This window comes from Glossina fuscipes, unplaced genomic scaffold (assembly GCF_014805625.2).
Source record: "Glossina fuscipes isolate IAEA_lab_2018 unplaced genomic scaffold, Yale_Gfus_2 27, whole genome shotgun sequence".
NCBI lineage: Eukaryota > Metazoa > Arthropoda > Insecta > Diptera > Glossinidae > Glossina > Glossina fuscipes.
The window spans coordinates 9,414,592-9,437,800 of NW_023998422.1; the positions used below are offsets into that span (position 1 = coordinate 9,414,592).

Here is a 23,209-nt window from a genome sequence, read left to right on the forward strand (position 1 = left end):
ACACACACACCTGATGGGCTAGTCGCTGTGTAATGCTTTCTTTAAAATGATCAGAAGTTTCTTAAATTAGGCAATAAATAATTAATTAATAATTAATATTGCTAATTGTAATTTCAGTTTTACAATAACACTCAATTGTTTAATAATTAATTTATATTATAGTAATTAATATCTAAATTAATTAATATTAATTAATTAACAACAATAATTATTTATTGATCAATTTTAAAATTATCATTATTATCATCTATTATTAATTAATTTTTTTAATCAATTATTGACAAAATAGAAACAATTTTCGTCTTTTTATCAAAAGCCTTAGCTAGTTCCATTATCAAAGGATGTGGCTCTGCTTTTTTTTTTTGCAAATAAAACAAAATGATTATAAGGTAAAATTATCTTTTCACATATGTAAAAATTTATAGATATATTAATTGATTGATACAAAAATGCTGGACAAGGTTGAATTAATTTACATTACTATTAAGAATTTACGAGATAAAAAGACTACAGTGTGTTACGGACCACCATTAAATATCCTAGACCACTTCGCCAAAGTACAGTTATTCATACAACGACTATTCTAAATAAGCTGTGGTAAGGAAAGTACTCGAGAAAGTAGTCCGATCGGATCGGTTTTTACAGTCAGTGTATCAAGTTTTATTAAAATATGTCAGAAATTGCGGGGTTGGATAGATGCGTGGACAGACACACAAGTTTAAATCGATCGACATATAAAAGGTGAGCCTATTTCAAGTCCGTTTGGGAGTAGCATACATCCATCCAAACTTGGTAGGCCCCAGTGTAATACTGGGGGGATACTAGGATGTGGTGCATGGTACAAGAATTAATAAAAAATTCATAAAATCCACTATAAAAAATACTATTTTTTAAAACTTGACCAGATATTGGAAATTGGAAGCTATCTTCTTAACAAAGAGCATATGTATTGCAGGCAAGATGTTAGTTTTGACTGAGATGGGCTTATAGGTATGTAAGCTCTACCAAAAATCGTTAAATAAAAAATTATATCATTCATATTATGAACTTTCTCGAGAAAGATAGTTGTTTCTTTAATTTTTTTATTATTTAAACAAAACAATATTATAAAGGTCTGTCTATGTACAGAGAAGGAAAGAGTGCAAACATATAAAAAAAATATAGAAATATATTCTATTGTAGAATTTTTCTAAACATGTTTGTGTTACACATTCCAATTATTTTAATTTATTAGTTCGTGTTATTATCATATCATAATATAACATAAAATATTGAATTTTTAGCACAGTAATGACATGAATGTTGTTGTAGCAAGCAAATAAACGTTAAGCGAAACTTGCTTACGATTTTGACGATGATATAAATCTTAACGAATATGTTATTGGTTATGTGTTTGTGTGTTTGCATTTATGTTTATATGAATCTCGATGAGTGTGTGTGTGTGTTTATTTGTATGTGTATGTGTAAAAGTAGCACAAAAAACTTGCTATATGTGTTATGCACTGTAATGCATCGCTTGTTTTAGTGCGGAGCAATTTAAGCTGAACACGAATTGTTGTTGTCCTGGCGAATCGTATGCATGCGTGTGAGCGTACACTCATATACACGCTCGTTGTCGCTCGCAACGAATGAAGAAAGATCGAATAACGATTGAACAACAAACATATCGCGGAAAGTAAAAAGGACGTGTTAAAGGCACTTCTCATGAAATATGCTAAAGCCTTGACACTTTTCCTCTTCTACCAGTTTTCTGTTTCTTGTTCTCTAAAATAACCACAATGATGACGATGATGCCGCTGATGCTGTTGCTTTTGTTGGCTTCTCATACATTAAAGTGTGGCATCTTGATGTCTCATACTAATGCATGCATTAAATGCATTTTGATCTTCAAGCATACAAATGCTTACATACTATAATACATTTATTTATTTATGTAGAAAGACCAGCACTAGAATCATAAACAAAATTGACGACAAACATGCATACGCAAGTATAGAAGGTGGGCTAATATAGGACAAAACCAAGACTGGAAGGTAAAATTCAATATCATCGAATTGTATTAAACTAAGCCAAAGCAATGAATGCTTTCGGTTACATATGAATTAAACGCAAAATGACTTAAACAATGTATGACTAGGAGAGACAGGGGGGAGGGGGGGTGGAGAATGCATAGCATAGCATAGCATAGCATAGCATAGCATAGCATAGTTGTGTGTATAGAACAGGCCGCCACCATAGCCGCCACCGCCACCACCGCCGCCGACAGCATGGCTAGTTATGGCAACTTTAAGACCACGATATGAACCAGATTTAGAATATGCAACATATCCTATAGATGTTGACATTTTCAAGCTTAAAACTATACCGACATATTTACTAACTCGCTATATAGCCAGCAGTTACGTTTCGCTTTGCCTCACATAAATAAACCAAATCTACGGTCGACTTTGAATGTCCATATGCACACATGCACACATATACAATAACAACCAATACCGCCAACAATATCACCACTACTGTTGGTTGGCAGCCATAAGCCTGCTTGATATGTATGATTCTGGGCTACAGTTTCTTAAGTACATACATATGTACATATATACTCTGTACTGTATATACTGTACGATATACGAGTATATTTGATGATGATTTTATGTGCATGCATGTGTGCACGTTTGTCGCACATTATGCGGTAGCGCGGTGCCCTATTTTAAATCAAGAGGAGACAATAATGATACGTACAAAACAGTGTGCTTGCTGGTTAGCCAAAAGACTCACACAAGTCAGTTGGCATCGCTAGTTGGTTGGTTGGTCGCTTGGCTGGAAGACTGGTCTGGGGTTTTTTTTTTCTTCTTCTTCTTTTTTTTTTTTTTTTTTTTTTTTTTTTTTTTGTTGCTCTTACTGACAGTCGATATTGTCGTCATTTTTACGGTAAACATAAACAAGGGTTTTGGATATTTTAACTTAGAATTGCATATATAACTATGTATGCGTGTATGAAAGCGTTTCATAACAGTCGTTTGAAAAAGTTTGCATACGGTTGGGAAAAACCTTTGGAAAAATGTTATTCCGTAGCTAGAATTCTGATGCGCTTAGAATTCGTGCAAGTGATCACATTTTTCCCCTTTTTTTCTTCTTTTGTAATGAAAAGAATACTTCAAGCAAACACATAGAGATTTTTTGAATATTCTTAGACCGAATTTGCAGAGCGTTCAGTATTAGTAGTACACTCGCAGCTTTCACTTTGAATCAATTGCTATAATGTAAGGCTGATCTATCTCAACTCCTTGCGGGTGCTGCTGTATCTAGCTACACTTAACATATCTTTGTACCGCAGGGTAGTGTAGGATGTAAAACATGGTATAGTTCGAAACTACATTTCCGCAAAGAGCAGTCGGAAGTCTGTCATAAGGTTGATCAAATACGGTTACAAGACAAGCGGGTTTACGGGCTAAAATTTCAGTTTTAAAGAGTTTTTTATTTTACTTCCTATCTGCAATGCATCAGGCAAGTCTTTCTATTGTATACCCGCCATTGAAGGATGGGGGCTACGCTCATTTTGTCAAAATATTTGCAACAACCAAAGATAGATAGAAAAAATCAGCCATGCCCACACAAATTCACAAGTGATTAAATTCTCGTTTTGTCCACTTTTTGGAAGTTTTATGCTCATTAATCATAAGGCAGACAAGACAGAATATTTAAAACTGTTTCGTACATAACTCAAATGAAGACATATTATCCGCCTGGTGGACGCAACAATCTGGTGGATTAATTTTTCCTTGAAAATACTATCAATACAGGCATCAAATGAAAGGGCTCGAAGGGGAGAATGCGAAAAGCTGAGAGCGTTAATTCCAAAATCAATATAGTGCACGTCACGAAGTGATAGATTAAATTTTCCTAAGAATATCTTTTATCGAAGTGAAAGGTGACAGATAAATTTTGACTTTTTTATGATAATAACTAAAAGCATGGAGCGCCAAAGATTTTAATGGTGAAGGGTATGAGAGTTTCGGCCCCAGCCTAATATAACTCTGTTACTTGTTGAAACTCTTATAGGCACGATAGGACTATGTTTAAAATTTTCTTTCCTGAACACCTGTAACACGGAGCGAATGTTCGGAAAATCAACTTTTGCGATCACCTAGCCTCTAGCTTCGCCCCTAATCATCGTTTCATATGATTTTGGAATATATTGAGAAATGCTAGACTCAAGGACCACAAGATGAGAGAAACGAAAGTAGTTGTTTCTTTTTAATGTAGATTGGATAGATCTTTCAAAAGAAGGGTTTTTGTCAAAGTCTATTAAGGAACCAAACAATATGCACACACATAAACAGCGACATTCTCGGTTAATATTTAATAAGTTTCTTCTGTTTTTTTCTTTTATGGCCCATCCTCTCTTACCGAGCCACATGTACGTTAACTTGATAACTAAACTTTGCCTTTGATCTAAGTCTAAACGAAGAAGAAACGAGTTTCTACATTTCAAGCCTTTTGCATCAAATCAAGCAATTGGGCTGAATAACGATAACCATTTTAGAGGTAGTAAAGGAAACAATTTCAAGGAGATTAGGATATTGACCTAAAATATGTGTTATACAGTAATCCCAGCAATTTATTGCAAAGTTACAAAGTTTTTGAATAACAACCAACGTATATTGTTGAAGTTTTTTTTTTAAATTGTTGATTCAGTAGTGACCAAAAACCGATATTTTAGCTATAAGTACGCACTTTATAATAAAATAAATAAATAGATAAACAGGTTAAGGGGGAAAGTTACTATAAATTGTTTAGGTATGTCTTTTATTTCTTTATATGCATAAAAAAAGTGTTTTGAAATAGATAGGAGCAAAAAAATGCATCACGAGATAGAAATCACTTCCTTGAAATTTCGAATCCTCTTCAGTGGCTTACAAGCTAATGTTGTTGGTTTTTAATCTCTCTGACACGCCAGCAGATGTGATTGAAAAATACTTACGTTCATTTAAAATCGTGTCCAAGCAAAAAATATTCTCATCGACACAATAGATTAGATCGACAAGAGGTTGGGAGAGGAACGAGCGAGTGAAAGTGCTTTTGGTAAGAAATGAAAAGTTTGAAGGTCAGTGCAAATTCTACTTTCGAATTTTTTCACATTTTTTCGCGTTTCTCTCGATCATTTCACTCCTAGCAAGGGGTAGAACGGGTGAGTCTATCTTCAACAGTTGCAGCAAAAGACGCACTTTTGTGGATATCCTTTTTGAAAGAGAAAGAAGGGAAGTAATATGTGAACGTGGGAGGACGTTTCAAAGAAACATATTTACGACATAAGCAAAAATTTTGAAGGCGTTCTTCCCGAAATACGATTTTCCAAAACTGAAGACACAAGCAACTCTGCAATTCTCAGCCTTCTTTCGGTCAATTTTTCCCAATATCTTTAAAACAACATTCTTTAGCCGAACGTGAAGAGTATTTTTCATAAGTCAGGTTAATAACTTTTTATTAAAAAAATATCCATTTTTTTTTTAAGCAAAAATTGAAATTTTTGATTCAAATATTTGTCAATCATACAAAAATGAATTTATTTAAAATCTCATACGTTTTCTGTCGATCATATTACTTTTTTTTTTTGTAGCTTCATATTTGTGCTAAAAAACGTGTCGGCCACAGAATTCCTTAAATTAAAAATGCTACGGTTTTGCTTCATTTTAATTATTTCCATAGTTCAAAAAGAATGAATCCATACAGTATAGTACTATGTTAAATCACTATTTGTACCAATTTTCATCATTAAAGACTTATAATTAAAACCTTCTCGGTGTATAATTATCACAAAAACATCCTACTCCGAATACGCTGTCATATGAAAATAATTAACGCTATAATGGAGCACGGCCCACTATCCCACCCAACAGTTATTCATATAACGATTTTCTAAAGTAAGGCATTGTATGAGAAGTGGAAGAAACGTTGTCCGATGGCAACCACTTTCAAGAGCGTTCGTTCTTGGACCGAAACACTTTATTAAAATACCTCAAAAATTACAGCCTATAGGTTGATCAGAAGAAAACAACATAGATGGACGGACAGAGGGACAGACAAGCTTAAATTAATTCAGAAAATCATTCTGAATCGATCGGTTTAATAAAAACTGGGCCTACCTCAAGTTTCTCCCGGTGTTGCATATGTGCTCACAAACTTAATACATCTTTTTACCGCAAGTGGTGTACGATGTAGACAATTGCAACTGTTAATATTTCCCGACAAAGGCTATCAACACGTGGCAGCAAGGTTTAATTTTTTTGTACTTTGGAGTGAAAACAAGTGAAGAATAATAGATTACTTTACAAGACGATGAATTTGACATATGTTGTTGGTTCACATGTTGTGGGCCGGAGAATTAAACTTTTAGATGGCAAGAAGGTATACTGTTTAATATTGTGCGGCGAATGGAAGGTGAAAAATGCAAAATGAAAATTAGGCGAACTCTAATTTAAAAATTTTTTTTTATATTCCATTTTTTGGCTGCGTTATCACGCAAGCCACTGTTGGATTAACGAAGTTTTAACTTTAATATCAAATTCGTACATGTACGTACTTATACACTTATAAACTGAATTGCAAACGGCTTATAATAAAATGTCACAGAGGCCCCAATAAATTATCAAGTTCTCGCTCACATCCTTCTGTTTGAATAACTAAACTAAAGCGTAAAGGAGGGCAAAGACTAGTATAAGTAACCAAGAGGTAAGAAAGCAAGCAAGCAAGCAAGCAAGCAAGCAAGCAAGTAAGTAAGTTTTAAAGGAGAAGAACCAGCAGCTTTGCTATAGTAGTTAAAGTTAAAAAGTTAAAGAGAAATTGAAAATGATGTTCCAACAACATTAACAAACAACCGGAATCCTTAGTTAGGTATATAAATTTTTGTATGATTTTAGAAATTAAAAAAAAAAAAAAAAAAAAATGAAAAATGAAAAATAAAAAAGGAAAAAGAACATTTTTATTTATATGCTTAACTTCAAGTGAATATATTCATTATTCATTACTCATTATAGTAAAAGATGAGCGAAAATTTTTGCAGATCAGTAATTATTTCGCTTTGAAATTTTTGCATAAATGTGTTATGTGAATAAGGTATGCTAGCTTTGACATAACTCTTCACTACGCATAAATTCCGTAATTTTCGCATATATTTTGTTATAGTTGTCGTTGCTTCTCTTCATAAAGTTTTTTTTTTTCTCTCTTTTTTTTTTGTTGGTAAATTCTAAGAAGGCGACTTATTTTGAAAAGTTTCGTAGTAGATGTGCTTTTAAGCTTGAATACGATTTTGTGCATATATTCACTCAATCCAATTTCTGCTCCAATCGCCACCGTCGATATACGATATACTTATATACATATATATCTATATATGAATGCATATAGCCGACTAAATACATTTATAGGGTCCGTACATACAATATGTATATAACGACTGGTGCGGCCTTCTTTGATAATGACAATAGCTGCACGCGCCCAATTTACATTTATGTCTACCGAAAACCAATGTTAAGCAACCGAGAGTATCTTGAGCTAAAGAAAAATAAAAAAAAAAATATATATATATATATATGTATATATATATATAAAAATAATAAAATCGAACCAATATGCATACACATATAAATGTATTCACGTATGTATGACGGTATGTATAAGTGCTTAAGCCGCCACAAAATTTTGTTACGTTATGGTAAAGCATTTTGTTATGCTGCCGTTATTCAAGCAGGCTCCCAAGTCATAAAGTAAGACAGAACAACAATCGGAATCCCAGCAGTGGTGGTAGTAGTAAGTAGCTCCGCAAATAGCAGTTTAACTGGTTGCTTGGTGACAGCAGAATTTCGTATACCGAGGCTATGTCGTTTTTATTTTATTTAGAATTTTCCTTCACTTTCAATATTTAAGGGCTAAACTGTCAATATGTCGGCCTTAAATGCATATATTTAGCGATCCTATAAATTGTTTAAGCGATCGTTAGTTGGCACGGTTTCGTAGCGTACAACAATAAAGGAGAACGAAAACAACAACAGTAACAAGGACAACAACAATAACAACAAAAGCAAGAACAGCATCGACAGCACCCAACACATATTCTGAGACATATTCATATAATTTATTTTTAAAACAGATGAGCAAACTAATTTTAAACTTCAAATGGTTTAGCTCGATTTGCTTCGCCTTGCCTTGCTTTGCCAAAGGAAGCCCAACTTATATGTGACATTAAGCGTTAACAACGTTGAAACTATGAAACCGTTAGTTTCGTGTTGTTTGGCTTTCTTTTTTTTATTTTTTCATTTTTTTATTTTTTTTCGTTATCTAGAAATCATAGCAGTTTCTTTGAAAAAATTGATTATCTCCTTGCTGTCTGGTTCTTTCAATAACACACCGCCGCCGCTTAAAACAAAAGCAATAAATTTGAATAAAAAAAAAAAACAAAAAAAAAAAAAAAAATTTAAATAAAATCAATAGCAAATATTTGTTTTCCTTTTTCTTTCTGCTCTTCTTTTTTTTTTTGCTTTCGTAGTTCGAAAAAGTACAATCCACAAATCACTCGCACACCGGAATATCCCTCAACTTCGTCTGGCGATTTACACGAACATTCGTTAATTACCGACGCTCGTTTAGCTACGAATTTGCATGACGGCAATAGCGACATTGCCTATCAATTTCGTCATGGCAGCGAACATTCCTCCTCTAGCCTACATTCACCGGCTATACATCATACGACAGCCTCAACGCCCACCAATAACAATACCAATAGTTACGATAATGAAACTCATTTATCGGAAACGGGTGGTTCTTTGTCTGGACATTGTCACAATTCGATGATGGTTGGTTCATATATGACCTCAACTCCCCCACCCCCTACACCGTCATCAATAACAACAAATCAACACATGTTAGGGACAAATATGCCAACAGCACCACCCGCCGCTATGCTTAATAAATATTTGTCAACGCATGCCACCATGATGCCAGTAGCCATGTCATCGGATACCGAGGATTATCCAGCCGGTGTAGTCGACGCTTCTATGTGGGCCTACGATTATAAAGGTGAACTGTGTGCTCCGAATTGTAATTTTATGGAGCGTCACAAATTAGTCAATGAAGTTAAGTTTCGTGCTGTTAGTAATCAGTCTAAATGTGCCAAAGAGACCCGTATACGACGACCAATGAACGCGTTCATGGTGTGGGCAAAAATTGAACGCAAAAAATTGGCCGACGAGAATCCCGATTTACATAATGCCGACCTAAGCAAAATGTTGGGTAAGTAAGCAAAGTCCATTAGTAATCTGTTTACAATGGGGCTGATTTTTTTTGTTTTTAATTTGGAAAAGCGAAGGCATAACCTTACCTCTTGCCTTATACACAGTAGATTTATTTTGAGCAGACTTAAATTATTGATTGTTTTTCATATTTTTTCAATACTATACGATTTTATATAACTTACGTCCGCAAATATGGTTTGCGTATTAATTTTTTTATCAAAAAATATAGTTTACATTTTAATTCTCTATTGTCCGCAAATATGATTTATATTATAATCAAAAAGTATAGTTTACATTTTAATTCTCTATTGTCCGCATATATGATTTATATTATAATTCAAATTCATTAAAATGATTCTGCATAAATGTGTGAAGGGCGAAATCGATATGTATATAACGCTAAGTTTGCTTCGTCTATAATAATAGTTCAGATCAAAGTTACCGTAGTCGCATTGATAGCTCAATTTTTCGTTAACTTTCACAATTTGTGGGTGAACGCTTCAACTTGATTAAGAATGTTACGGTCACCTAAGAGCAAGCCTGTAAGCCTCATGGCGAATGCTTAACGTAATATTTCTGAAATCAGTTAAAGATTATTTTTACATGGTTTTTATTTGTTGGCGACAAAAAATGTAAGATATTTCACCAGTAGGTGTAAATTAAAGATGAAAGTTTTCGTGGACCGATCATTGACATTTTGTCACTAAGGCTTCAGATGCTTTTCACCAATGTCTGTCACGAATTTTTAGTTGAAGTTTTTTATACATTAGAACCTAGTTGTGAATGCCTCGACTCAATTTTCTAGTTGGTTCTGCGATCACAAACCCACCAAAATATGTTTAAGAAGTTTTAGTTTCTATTTTCAATTTTTTGCGATTTGGAACGATACGAATACTGTCGGGAGATACGCAGGAAGAAAGAGAAGTAAGTTAGGAAACATGGGGATGGACATGTAAAGGGACAGGTGGACGGGTACATAGGTAATTTATCAGAGGGATAGACCCATGGACAAGCATGAACATCTTTCTAAATCCGTTCAGAATCTTCTTAATAATTTTTTGAAGAGTATTTTTGACTATTGCAAATACGCATCTGTTATGTTCTCATTTTTGAGTAGTGACCGTAACCAATAGTCTTCGGAAATCGTAGGTTTCGTATGAAATGTAAATCAAATTTTCGGACAAAGGCAGTGTAATATTTTCCATAAAATATTGAAAGTCAGTTAAAAGACTTTTTTATATTGTGCAGGTAAAAAATGGCGATCGCTCACACCACAAGATCGTCGTCCGTATGTGGAAGAAGCTGAACGTCTACGAGTGATACACATGACGGAACATCCAAACTATAAATACCGTCCACGACGAAGGAAGCAATCAAAAATGCGCAGTCTCCAAACGAATGGTGTTAAAGAGCAAAATGGTTCACAGAACTCAAGTAAAAATGTTACGTGTAAGCAACAATCATGTGTGACGCCTACACCCTCGCCGTCTCATTCCTCAGCAATAACAAGTAGTGGTTATGCAGCAACAACAACGACAACAACCTCAAATCAAATGCAATTAAATCCTCCCGTTTCGCTTTACGAGCAAACCCTACGTTCTAATTATTCGCCCAATTCATTAGATTGCTATAGCAATTCTGAGATAACAGAGAACGCTAACGATTATCTACATTGCCCGCCCGACCATGCAACCAATGACCAGGCGTTTGGTCTAGAAGAGAATTGCACAGCAACGCAATATAAAAGAAATAGTCAGAAATCGTCACCGAATACCAGCTCAATAAAATCTATAACGAAGTCACGTCATAGCAGCACGACGTCAGTACAAAAAACGGCGAGAGACATTGCTAGTAAGCAAAGCAAATCTCTGATCGAGAGCGATATAAGCAGAAGCCAGCATTCACAAATATCCCTGCAAGCTTATCCGCTCGCGGCTACATCAATGTCAGTGATGGCGGGACGTGGTATGTATGTAACGTGCAGCAATCGTGGCTTACTAGATCATGGCCATTCGGTAAAAGGAACTTTTTATCCTCCCGTTTCCTCTTTGGATGATGATAAACTGCATCCGAATTCCTCGCTAAATGTAAGCGGATCGCCGAGTACTGGTAGTCATGTGATGTCACCAAATATACAACTGGCTTTACATAGCTCATCGTCAAATTCTCATACAATGTCTTCCTATCATCAAAGTAGCCATCAGCCAGAATTAAGTTTCCCTTTAGATGCAAGTGTAGCTACGACGGGTGAATATTTAACAGCTACAAGCGCATATAATTTAAGTCCAAATCTATCATATGAAGAATATTTGCGTTACACTAGTGCTAGCACTTCAACACTAGCCGAAGGAGCCTATACAACGGCGACTGGTAGCAATAATATGCAAACCAATCATGACATAAATAATCATGCGACAGATTCAGTCAAAAGTGCAGCAAAACAAACAAAATATCCTGATAGCAATCACAACTACGATGCCTATGAAGCTTTTAATCCTATGATGGTGTCTACAACCGTGCCCGGTAATAGTTATTATGGCCAATTGCCATATACTTTAGCGGGTCAAACGTTTCCTTTACAGTTAGCTTTACCGCTGCAACAGTCTGCCTTAACAGCGGCTAGTGTTTATGGCCAAGTGTCACATGGTCAAAATCAAAGCTACCTGCACTACAGTCCCTATGCATCTCAGTTATCAAGTCCTCAACAATTAGCTAATGTGTCAGAATCCGTGAACAATTCTCCGCCAAATTCGATATCTATGGCGAATAGCAGCAACAGTTTAATGCAGCAAGCAGCCAACACAACCCCGCTAGCAGCTACTCTCGTGCAATCAACAGCATATCCGAATCATCATCATCATCATCATCATCATCATCAAGTAATTACGACTGGCGCAGCCTCATCGACCAGCGTATTAGGTGTAGGCGAAATGATATTCGATTCAAGACGTGACGAAGAGATCAGCAATATTTTAGCCGGTGTTCGCAAAACTTGCTACAGCAACTAGCATCAATTGTTGTTTACATCTTATTTAACTTACCGCCGTCAAGTTTTTTTATTTCATGCTAATAAATATGTACTTTTTTGCAAATCAATTTTGCGATCAAATATTTATTTACGATAATCTTGATAAAATGTTTATAGAAAAAAAAAGGAAAGGCTTTAAGCGGTTGAACTTGCAAAGTATTTTATTCGTTCCATTTAATATTTTCTAAAGCGTTGTTTTACTCAACATTTTTGGAATTTAAATTTTTACTTTTTTTTTTTTTGCTTTTTTGTTTATGACAATGATTTTTTCAAAAATTAATTTTCATTATTATTTTTAAATTTATTGTATTATAAATTAGAAAATAATAAATTTTGTTTTTTCTTCCTGTTTTCTTACTTATTTTCTGTAAATAGTCGTAATGCTATGTAAAAGAGAAAGCAAATGTTTTTTTTTTTAAATCTGTTTTAAAAAAGTAAATAATAATAAAAAAAAAAATTGAAATTTTTTTTAAGCAAATAAAAGTGTGAATGCGAAAGTTGGAAGTATCATACTGTACCTGCAGTTTTTAATCCCGCTTTGAGATTGATAATGACAATAATGTTTGTAGAGGCTTAACGAATTTCCCATTCATCTTCACATTTGTAATAATTGTTGAAGTCATTAAAAATTTTAATTCTTCAGTTGTTTCGTTTTTATACCCTATACCACTCGTGGTACAGGATATATTAAGATGGTACAGATATATGCAACACCTAGAAGTGTTTAAGATAGGCCCACCTTTTACTATACCGATCGATTCAGAATCACTATCTAAATATATCTAAGACTCTGACGGTCTATCCACGTAAATTTGTGTTCAAGCTACAAAAATTTGGTACACTGGCGTGTTTTGACCCAACGACGAACACTGTTGAAGGTGGTTCGGATAGAACCACGTTTTCGACCACTTCCTATCTAAGATTCCTGTATAAACTCGTTATATAAATAAGCGTACTAATTAAAATGGGATAGGGTACTTAATAGTGCATAATGCTTTTACTTGTCTTTTTGAACTAATGTTATATATGAACGTATGTAAGGGCAAAATGTCCTCAGTTAAAATTATTTGAGATATTTAGTGTACAGTTAGCATATAATAGCCAGATAAATAAATTTGGGGGCGGGTGGAGCCGCAAACATGTATGTACTGACAACCTTTTTATGAGTAATTACGCTGTCAAATAAGTATTAGGTATAGTCAAATGCTTTAGCAAATCGCAAACATTTTTATGACAAAAAATAAAAAGCATTTTAGAAAGTAAGAGAGAAACTCTATTTAAAGCCACACACTTGTGCTCGACTTTTTGGCACTTTCGGAAGCCGTTTGTACAAATTCCCTTAGATTCCCTTTTTAAGCGAAAACTAAAAAATATTCGATCAATGGACTTCGTGTAAGGATTTATGAAGGTCAGTATCTGAAGTTTTAAGAAAATTTCGTCTGAAGCCAAACGAGAAGGGTAAGCGAAAATCAGTGTAACCTAAACAGGTGCGTCATCACGGAAGGGAGAATCAACCTCGCTTCATGGAGGGTACTTGCCAATGCAGTTGCGATTAGTGGAGCTTTTTGCAAAAAAAAGCTTTTTCAGCAAAACTCAAACATCGCTCTTACGAATGAGAAGAATGAGGAGAAAATATTACATCTAGGTGAAGTCTTCTTAACCTTAAATGGTTGACTTATGTTAGTTGAAGTGAAAAAACCATTTATGAATGATACTGCGAAAGCGTGAAAGGAAAAGGAAAGGATTTTACTTAAGATGGATTGATGATTTTTGAACTGGACTACTTGAGATTTTTACCTGCCCGCAAATTAAATAAAATAAAGCCGTTATGATCGATAGTCCGAAAGCATAGAATTAAGAGAAAAGTATCTTACTTAAGATGGATTCAATGTCTTTGAGCCAAATTACCTGGAGGCCAGGGTAGTGTCAACTTAAGCGTTTGAATCGATTGAAGTGAAAAAAACCCTTGTGCATGGTGCTGCGAAACTATAGAATTATGAGAGCCGTATCTTAATTAAGATGGATTGAATGCTTTTGAACTGAACCGAACTACTTGTTTACTTGGAAAGAAGACAACAAGACAACTTAACCTATCAGTAGTAAAAGGATGTGCATAATTGTGATATATACTATACTTAAAATGTATATAACTGTGATATTAACCTGTTACTAAAAGAGAGGTAAGAAAAGTTTCAGATCAAATAGTAGAGTTACTTGAAAAACAAACCTTAACGCATGCGTAACAACGAAAGCTGAAATGTTTTGGCCGGCAAGCAAAAATACAAAAACCATTGAGGAGACTCACTGAAGGTAAGCGAGTTGTTGAGTCAAGAAACTTAAGGTTCAGAAAGTTTTTAAAATTTTATATTCAAGTTACGAAAGAGAAGTCTTTTTTTGTCCTAAAGATATGCAAGAAAAGTGGTCACAGAGTGGAAATGTGAATTTTCCTTTTAATGCCAATCACTCTTCATACGCAGTCTGAGAGGTAAGCGTGAATTAAAAATGCTATTCAACATAAAGCTACTTAAGGAAAATCCAGTTACCCCACCACTACTGTGAATGCTTATATTTCGTTTGACATATGCGAACGCATCCCTTAACCTATGATATAAGAATCCTTTTTCAAAGTCATGCGCATAATGAATTTATAATAAGTTTTTCATCACTCTTACTTTTCTTATTCCCATTAGGGATTTGTGGTGTTTAGTTCGCATATTTTAAAGTTACATAAAAAAAACATAATTTTGTATTAAAGTAAATATCTTTTTATTTTTTTTTTTGTAAATCGAGTTATTTTTCATAAATTTTTTCTTAACTTTGAAAAAAAAAAACAAACCAAAATTGTAGTTAAAAAGTTTCCTGTTGAAAAATATTCGTAAGCAATTTTTCTTTTCATTCTTTGATTACAGCGATTGTGTCGAGTTTTCTCACTTCATAAATCCTTAACCTATCGATTGATATTGAAACGTATTCCTTCTCATCTTCCATGTAATAAATATGGATTCAATGATTGGAAAATCAGACGTAAAGTATAAGTAATGGATTTGAGCAAAGAATGTGTGGAAAATATTTTAATGATATCATCCTTGGGCTGATTTGGAAAATTTAAAATTTTCGAAAAAAGCAAAATGTGGTTTTAAAAGAAGCAAAAAAAAAACAAAAAAAAATACCCGTAAAATCGTTAAAAGGAAAATTTGGCCTGATTTAATAAAATCGATATACAAGAAAAATCCTCATATTTAGCCCGTTTTCGTTGTTGCTCATAACTCATACAACGGTCGATCAAGTGCCACAAAGCAAAACAAAGAATTAAAAAAAAAGAAGAGTAAAAAAAAAAAAAACAGGCTGCCGTCACTTTCACTATCACCGCCACTACTGACACACCACCAACACCACCAACACCTTCATACATAATCATTGCATTGTTGGCGCACATATTATCGCGTATAGTTTTAAAGTTCACGACAGGTCAAAAGTCAATCGTCAATCAATCGAAATCATGGCATCTCTTGTGAATAAATTGAAAACCACGCAATTGCCTCCAATTAAAAACATTATCAATGTAGCGGTACAAACTGCGCGCCAAACAATGCCTGATAAAAAGGATTATGAACAACCGGCCGGGGTAAGCATGGCCCAACAACCACCGCCTGCCAATACACAACCTAATGCAGAGGCTATGTTTAGCGGCACAGATGACAATTACCAACAGACAGGTTTCCGATATGATTGCTTTTTATAATTGTGTCAAGAATTTCAATCTTTTAAAGGGTGCTTCGTCTTCCTCTATTGCAGATAAACCGACTGAATTAAATCCGTTCAGAAATCCAAATGGCTGGATGAATGAAAATGAAACCGGAGATTACAAAGCTGAAGGCTACCAAACAACCTCGTTTGTGGCTAATGAATACGATGGTTCATATCAACAAGATGGCGGCTATCGGTAGGACTTTCTTTTAATTTTTGTTTAAATTTTCATTAAAGTTTGGTTATCTCGCGTTAATCGGTTTGCAGGCAAGGCAGTGTTGCCTCTGAGGGCAGTTCATTCGTACCCGAGGGTGAAGGCGGCGGGGGGTCAAAAATCGATGAAATGCAAGCCGCCTGGAATGTTACGAATGCTATCCAAGGAATGTTTATAGTATCGCTGCCATTTGCTGTCTTACATGGTGGTTACTGGGCTATTGTAGCCATGGTCGGCATTGCCCATATATGCTGTTACACCGGTAAAGTCTTGGTGCAATGTTTATATGAACCCGATCCTGCCACCGGTCAATTGGTGAGAGTACGTGACAGTTACGTGGCCATTGCAAAAGTGTGCTTCGGACCGAAACTGGGCGCTCGGGCAGTTAGTATTGCTCAACTTATAGAACTGCTAATGACATGCATTTTATACGTAGTAGTGTGCGGTGATTTATTAGCTGGCACCTATCCGCAAGGTTCATTTGATTCGCGTTCTTGGATGATGTTTGTCGGAATATTTCTGTTACCCATGGGGTTTCTCAAATCTTTGAAAATGGTCTCAACTTTATCGTTTTGGTGTACCATGTCTCATATTGTCATTAATGTCGTTATATTGGGTTATTGTTTACTACAAATTGCGGAATGGGGCTGGTCTAAGGTGCGTTGGACCATAGACATGGCCAATTTTCCCATTTCTTTAGGCGTAATAGTGTTTTCCTATACGTCTCAAATATTTTTACCTACCTTAGAGGGTAATATGATAGATCGATCGAAATTCAATTGGATGTTGGATTGGTCGCACATAGCTGCGGCTGTTTTCAAAGCTGGTTTCGGCTACATATGCTTTTTAACCTTTCAAAATGATACACAACAAGTGATTACCAATAATCTGCATTCCCAAGGCTTCAAGGGTCTGGTAAATTTCTTTTTAGTTATTAAAGCAATACTAAGTTATCCTTTGCCTTATTATGCTGCTTGCGAACTATTGGAAAGAAATTTTTTTCGTGGTCCTCCAAAAACACGATTTCCTACAATTTGGCATTTGGATGGTGAACTGAAAGTGTGGGGTCTAGGCTTCCGAGTAGGTGTTATAGTGTCCACGATTATGATGGCAATTTTTATACCACATTTCTCAATACTAATGGGTTTCATAGGCAGTTTCACTGGCACTATGCTAAGTTTCATTTGGCCTTGTTATTTCCATTTAAAGATCAAAGGTCATTTAATGGATCAAAAAGAAATCGCTAAAGATTATTTCATTATCGGTTTGGGCGTATTATTCGGCGTTATAGGCATTTACGATTCGGGTACGGCTCTGATAAATGCTTTCGAAATCGGTTTACCGTTTTAAAGTGTGGCATCCGCGGGAGAGTGGCGACGGAAAGCAGACGATGAGGCTCAAGGAACTCTATATCAATTACATAATTATAAAGTATAGAAAAATTTTCATAAAGCATTCGTTCACAAATAGTTATAAGCGTAAAAATGTCTTCCAAAAAAGCAAAAAACACAAAAAACAAAAAAGCAACTGAAATTTGTCTTCCACAATATAATGATAAACAAATTAATTTAATTATCTTTAATAATAAGTAATTAAAAGAATCGAATAATAATGATAATAATAACTCTAAACAAGTCTTCCAAAAAGGTTATGTAATGATATTTATAATATATGTAAAACATTAAATGATTAATATTTTATCTTCAATTATACACAAAAAAAGAAAACAAAAACATAAATTATTTAAATAAATAAAACGAACGATAATAAAATGACTCACGTATGCGACATTCCTAAATCGATGACAAGGTAAAAAATATTCTTTTCTTTATATGGCTTTTATATTCATCATTGAAAGATGGAGGTATCATAGTTGCGTGCTTACGTTTGGTACGTTGAAAATATAGACCAACGTCTCCAATTCCATAATATATTTAGATAGTTATCATCATCGTAAGATTTTATCTTCACTAAATCTGGTTTATTTGCCATGTATCCTATCCACTTGTCCGCCTTATGTTGTATATACTTCAAAGACCTTATAAAACACGTGTATTCTTGATCAGCTTAAGATTCTTAGCCTATGTGGTCAGGTCCGCATTGTTTTCCGCTACACAGGAGATCCATGCTATCAGCGAACTAGCACGAATAGATTATTACGGGCCTACGAACTAAGCTGATATCATGGTTCTATCGAAATAACCATAAAAGTAGTGAAAATCTATGGGTAAAGTGAGTAGTAGTTTGTATTGTGGAATTTATGGTAGATTCGAACTTGAGTGAAGCTCTATGCTGCTTACACCTTTGGGCAATCTCGTGGTGGTTACGATAAAGTCACGGAGACATTAAATATTGAAGTGCTGCAAAAACTTGTTACAACCGTCAGTATATTTCGCCTTCAAAAATGACTTGAATATATATTAAACCTGCTGTAACGATCGAAATATCAATCGTTCCGGAAGTCTAGACGATAGATTCACCAGTAATTACCGTGTGTTTAAACTTAGCGCGTAGTTAAAACTAAACTCAAAGTAAACCATTCGGTACTAAATATTTTATAAAACGTTCCATCCGGCGGACTAACTTTGCATTATATATTTTCTAGGCCCCGTCGCTAATGTAGCCGGATGGAATACAACTGCTTTCAATTTTGTTAAAGTTTTAATTTTGCTACGGCTATGTATGTTGTGTTATAGGTGGAAGAAAGATAGAAGTTTACAAAAATACTTCGCAACACTAAAGCAACTCTACAATAACCTAATTAACCTTATTACAAGTGCGATCTGAAAGGATGGTAAGATCGAGCAAATAGTCCCGTTTGAATACGTCATACCTAAACCACAATCTAGCGACGGGCTTCTTCCATTTGCTTGCTCTGGGATACACTCGACAAAATATTGCTACCTGGGCCTATATGAGAGATCCAAGGGCAAGAGTGCCTGGGTTGTCTAAATAAATTAAACCACCACGATGCTTAGCGTGCCCACTTAATGAGTCGTATATGTTCAGAAGAACCTCCTCCCCTCAATTGCTTCTGGGATTTCGGCGCAAAAACGATTCGCACGGGCGGCGGTGAGCCAAAGTACGATCCTTCGGGAACCGCGGCAACTCAAAAACCCAGACGTTGCATATAATGCGGTGCAACTAGACCTCGAACCTCGAAATGGGTTTTCTGGTCAAACGCTTTAGTCACACGCTTTAAGTCGATCTAGCCGCCAGTTTATAGCGATTGTCACCATTACTAGAAGACGCCATTCACACATTGGTGTGCCTACACTAAGTTTGTCCAAAATGATTCTTCTACTTGGTAAAGCAGGTAGATATACAAATTAACAATCCGCAAAGTATAGTTCGAGAATTTAACTTGAAATAAGTGCTCATAATAATTGAAAGGAAAGATATTACTGAAGAATCATTAGCGAAACATTGTTTTTAAATTATGTGTAAAAATGATGTGTCATTTTAACTGTAGCGTTTAACCTGGTTCAGTCGAAAAATGTTTTCGAATGTAAATGAAAAATTTTTGCACGAAATCGCTGCAAACTAATTAAACTTCTCATTATCTCAGTTGAGCGAGTACGTATGTGTGGAATAGAAAAAAAGAGAAAAGTTTTCAAAATATCAAAAATTTTTTATTTTCATTTTCGAGAGATGTTAGAATTTGTTAAAAGTTATAGTAAATTAAAGGGACGCATAATTTGTAAAGATATTATATGTGATTAGTACGTGTAGTTATGAAAGTAAAACAAAAATAACGAAATAAAAAAGATTTGTAACAAATATATTAAAAAAAAATTTATTGTTTATTGTCGTTATTGGTGTGGTGAGTTGTTGTTTTAAAAAATTTATGCTCATGAGTATCCCTGGTATGTTGGAATGCACCTTGTTTAATTTTATGTACAGCACACGTTGCGACTGGAATTGTTTTATATTCGGTTTTGTAAAGACTCGAATTTGTAGCATTGCTGTCGCCACCCAACATAATCGACGATTGATTGGCACGTTGTCTAGTAACTATACGATCTGCACCTCTGCTATATGAAGCGAAATCTATACCAGATGACATATGGTGGTGGTGATGATGATGATGATGACTGCCATGATCATGATGCTGATGATCATGTGATTGTAAAGATAATGTTTTGCCGCCGTATTCCTTATTTTCGCGATGACTGCTACTATAATTGCGTCGTTCACTGCTATGAGTACTTGATGAAGATTCCATTTCCTTTTGACGATGAATACTGCTATAACTTTGTCGTTCGCTAGGATACCAACTACTGCTAGATGGCTGTTCATTTAAATTTAGTATACTTCTACGTTGTATTTTACCATTGGCCGTAAGACCACCGAATTGATTCGATTCAGTTGATACACTTTTCCGATGCAAAATTGCATTCGTTGCATTAGCTTCCGAAGAGAATTCAGTTGTGCGATGATGGAATTGCTTATTGGATACATTCTCAGCACTTGTTGAGCTTATTTGACTTGAGTTGATTGACTGAGAACTAACGGTCTGAGCAGATCGAGTAACATTTGTGGTACTGCTCGACTTTGATATGGATTCGAGCGTATTCGACTCATTACCTGTTATTAAACTTTTCATATCTGAACTATGAATGTATTTTTGATTAGATTTAAGGGCCAAGTGGGAATGGTTCGTTGAATTAATATGATTTTGACCAGATTTTATTGTTTTCACCCTAGAATCATCTATTATCTTGTAATCATTATTTGTTAGCAAATTCTTCACATCTGAATCGCTAGTATGCCGTTGATTATATTTTTGTGCTAAAACGGCTGATTGATTACTTTTCATCCTGGAGTCAGTTAAGTTAGATTCACTGCTTGAGATTAAACTTTTCATTTCTGAACTGGTAGCATATTTTTGATGGGATTTCTGCACCATACAAGCACGATTCACAGAGGAGATATGTTTTTGATCAACTTTATTTACGCCATTACTAAGATGGATGGCGTTTATAGTTTTACCATCGTCAGCTTCTATGGAGCTACGCGTTTGTCTATCGGTAACGTAATTTTTGTCAGATGTAAGATCAGATTTTATACTGGTGCTCTTAGTTATATCATTAATTATCGCATAGTCATTCTTTGTATCCCGCACATCACTGTGGATAAGTTTCTGATTGAAACATGTCAACTTTTTGTCTATCATATCATTGCTATGTTTCTCAATATCAGTAATTGATTTATTGTTCGAAGTGGTTGTTAAACTCTCATCAATAGTCCGATTAATTTTATTCTTAGCTACGAGATGATTTTGAGTAATTGATATATCTTCTTTGGAAATGTTTTCGAAATTTTTAATATTTTTAGTTGTTGTAGCTTTCTCAACATTTTCGATTACATTCACTTTACCTTGACGTCTTATATATTGCGTTTCAGGCTCTTTCTTCACGTTGCCGCCTATAACTGTAGTGACTTTCTTTGTCGAGACAATGACCATACCGTCTGCTGGTTTCTCCGCATTTAACTCTGCTGTTGGTATTGCTGTTTTTCCCGAGGCATATGTCATTTGACTTGTGGTTTTCAGAATAGATGTATCCGAACCCAAATTAATAGAAGAGCTATTGTGCGTATATTTGCTCTTAGTTTGACGTATATTGGAAATCTGCTCTGTTTTTTGTTTATTAATTTTACTATCACTTTTCCTGATGATATCCATTTTGCCTTCCAGTTTTAAGTTATCAACCGGTCGTTTTGGAGTAACCTTGTCCACTACGTCTCGTGGCGCCACTCGCATGTCTTGTTTTTCGGGCTTATAGAACTCACCTTCTGGTTTCAAATTATCAGTCGGTTTAACCGGTGTTGGTCTTTTAATAAATTGGTATGTATCCTTCTGCACAAAGGTCATTTCCCCCTCTGTACGTAGATTATCTTTGTGCATGACGCGTTCTACCCGTTCCGCTGGCTTGAATTTTTGTTTATCGGGAATGACGAATTCGCCTTCAGTTTTTAAATTATCCACCGGCTTCTTTACTGTCGGTCTATCCCCAGGCTTATATTTCGATTTCTCAGGCTTAACAAACTCGCCTTCGGGTTTCAAATTGTCCACCGGTTTTTTAACAATTGGTCTTTCGCCTGGTGTATAATAGGATTTCTCAGGAGTAAAGAAGTCACCTTCAGTTTTCAGATTATCTTGCGGTTTCTTGGGCTTCGGACGTTCGGCGGGCTTATATCTCGGCTTTTCCGGAGTGAAGAATTCACCTTCGCCGGTTTTCAAATTGTCAATCGGTTTCTTTTGTTTAGGCCGTTCCGCTGGTTTATATCCTGGCTTTTCAGGAGCGTAGAAATCACCTTCTGGTTTTAAATTATCTCCATGTTTCACAGCTGTTGGTCTTTCTCCTGGAGTAAAGCCGGTCTTCTCCGAATGGTAAAAATCGCCTTCGGGCTTCAAATTATCTCCATGTCTTACAGGAGCTGGTCGTTCTCCAGGAGAAAATTTCGGCTTTTCCGGAGCGTAAAATTCCCCTTCGGGTTTTAAATTGTCTTCAGGTTTTTTCTGTGTAGGACGTTCAGCAGGCCTGTAACCAGGTTTCTCTGGAGTGTAAAAATCACCTTCGGGCTTGAGATTGTCTCCATGCCGTATAGGGGTTGGTCGTTCTCCAGGGGCGAATTTCGGCTTTTCTGGGGCGTAAAAGTCGCCTTCGGGTTTTAAATTGTCTTCTGGTTTTTTCTGTATGGGACGTTCAGCAGACCTATAACCTGGTTTCTCTGGAGAGTAGAAATCTCCTTCGGGCTTCAAATTGTCTTCAGGCTTTTTTTGCGTGGGTCGTTCAGCTGCTTTATAGCCTGGTTTTTCGGGAGTGTAAAAATCACCTTCGGGCTTGAGATTATCCCCTTGCCTTATAGGCGTTGGTCGCTTTCCAGGGGCGAATTTCGGCTTTTCTGGAGCATAAAAGTCGCCTTCGG

The 23,209-nt window shown here is 35.4% G+C and overlaps 3 protein-coding genes across 4 annotated transcripts in view; 2 read left to right on the top strand and 1 right to left on the bottom strand.

The window, feature by feature from the left end:
- The window catches only part of LOC119635853 (putative transcription factor SOX-15), a 31,539-nt gene extending 19,244 nt beyond the window's left edge, over window positions 1-12,295 (top strand). Inside the window, exons 2-3 of the mRNA XM_038030866.1 lie at window positions 8,543-9,285; window positions 10,536-12,295. Coding sequence (XP_037886794.1) covers window positions 8,543-9,285; window positions 10,536-12,295 — 2,503 coding nt within the window. The remainder of the gene's footprint in view (window positions 1-8,542; window positions 9,286-10,535) is intronic.
- A 2,699-nt stretch (window positions 12,296-14,994) lies between these two features.
- On the top strand, window positions 14,995-17,984 carry LOC119635759 (vesicular inhibitory amino acid transporter). Of its 2 annotated transcripts, XM_038030758.1 has the most exons (4): window positions 14,995-15,069; window positions 15,225-16,031; window positions 16,111-16,258; window positions 16,330-17,984. In XM_038030758.1, exons 2-4 carry the CDS (start codon window positions 15,815-15,817, stop codon window positions 17,624-17,626), a joined length of 1,662 nt encoding a protein of 553 aa, XP_037886686.1. In that variant the 5' UTR covers window positions 14,995-15,069; window positions 15,225-15,814; the 3' UTR covers window positions 17,627-17,984. The 2 variants fall into 2 exon arrangements, with proteins under 2 accessions (XP_037886686.1, XP_037886687.1); XM_038030759.1 differs by lacking the exon at window positions 14,995-15,069 and having other exon boundaries at window positions 15,149-16,031.
- Window positions 17,985-20,044: 2,060 nt separating this feature from the next.
- LOC119635657 overlaps window positions 20,045-23,209 on the bottom strand; it is an 8,364-nt gene continuing 5,199 nt past the window's right edge. The window contains 1 exon segment of the mRNA XM_038030574.1: window positions 20,045-23,209. This exon segment is cut by the window's right edge and continues 6 nt beyond it. Within this exon segment, the coding sequence (XP_037886502.1) occupies window positions 20,073-23,209 (3,137 nt within the window). The 3' untranslated portion in view covers window positions 20,045-20,072.

Coding starts and splice junctions, on each gene's coding strand:
- LOC119635759 (XM_038030758.1), top strand. CDS start 15,815: ATGGCATCTCTTGTGAATAAATTGAAAACCACGCAATTGCCTCCAATT. Junction 16,032..16,110: donor TGACAATTACCAACAGACAG/GTTTCCGATATG, acceptor CCTCTATTGCAG/ATAAACCGACTGAATTAAAT. Junction 16,259..16,329: donor CAACAAGATGGCGGCTATCG/GTAGGACTTTCT, acceptor ATCGGTTTGCAG/GCAAGGCAGTGTTGCCTCTG.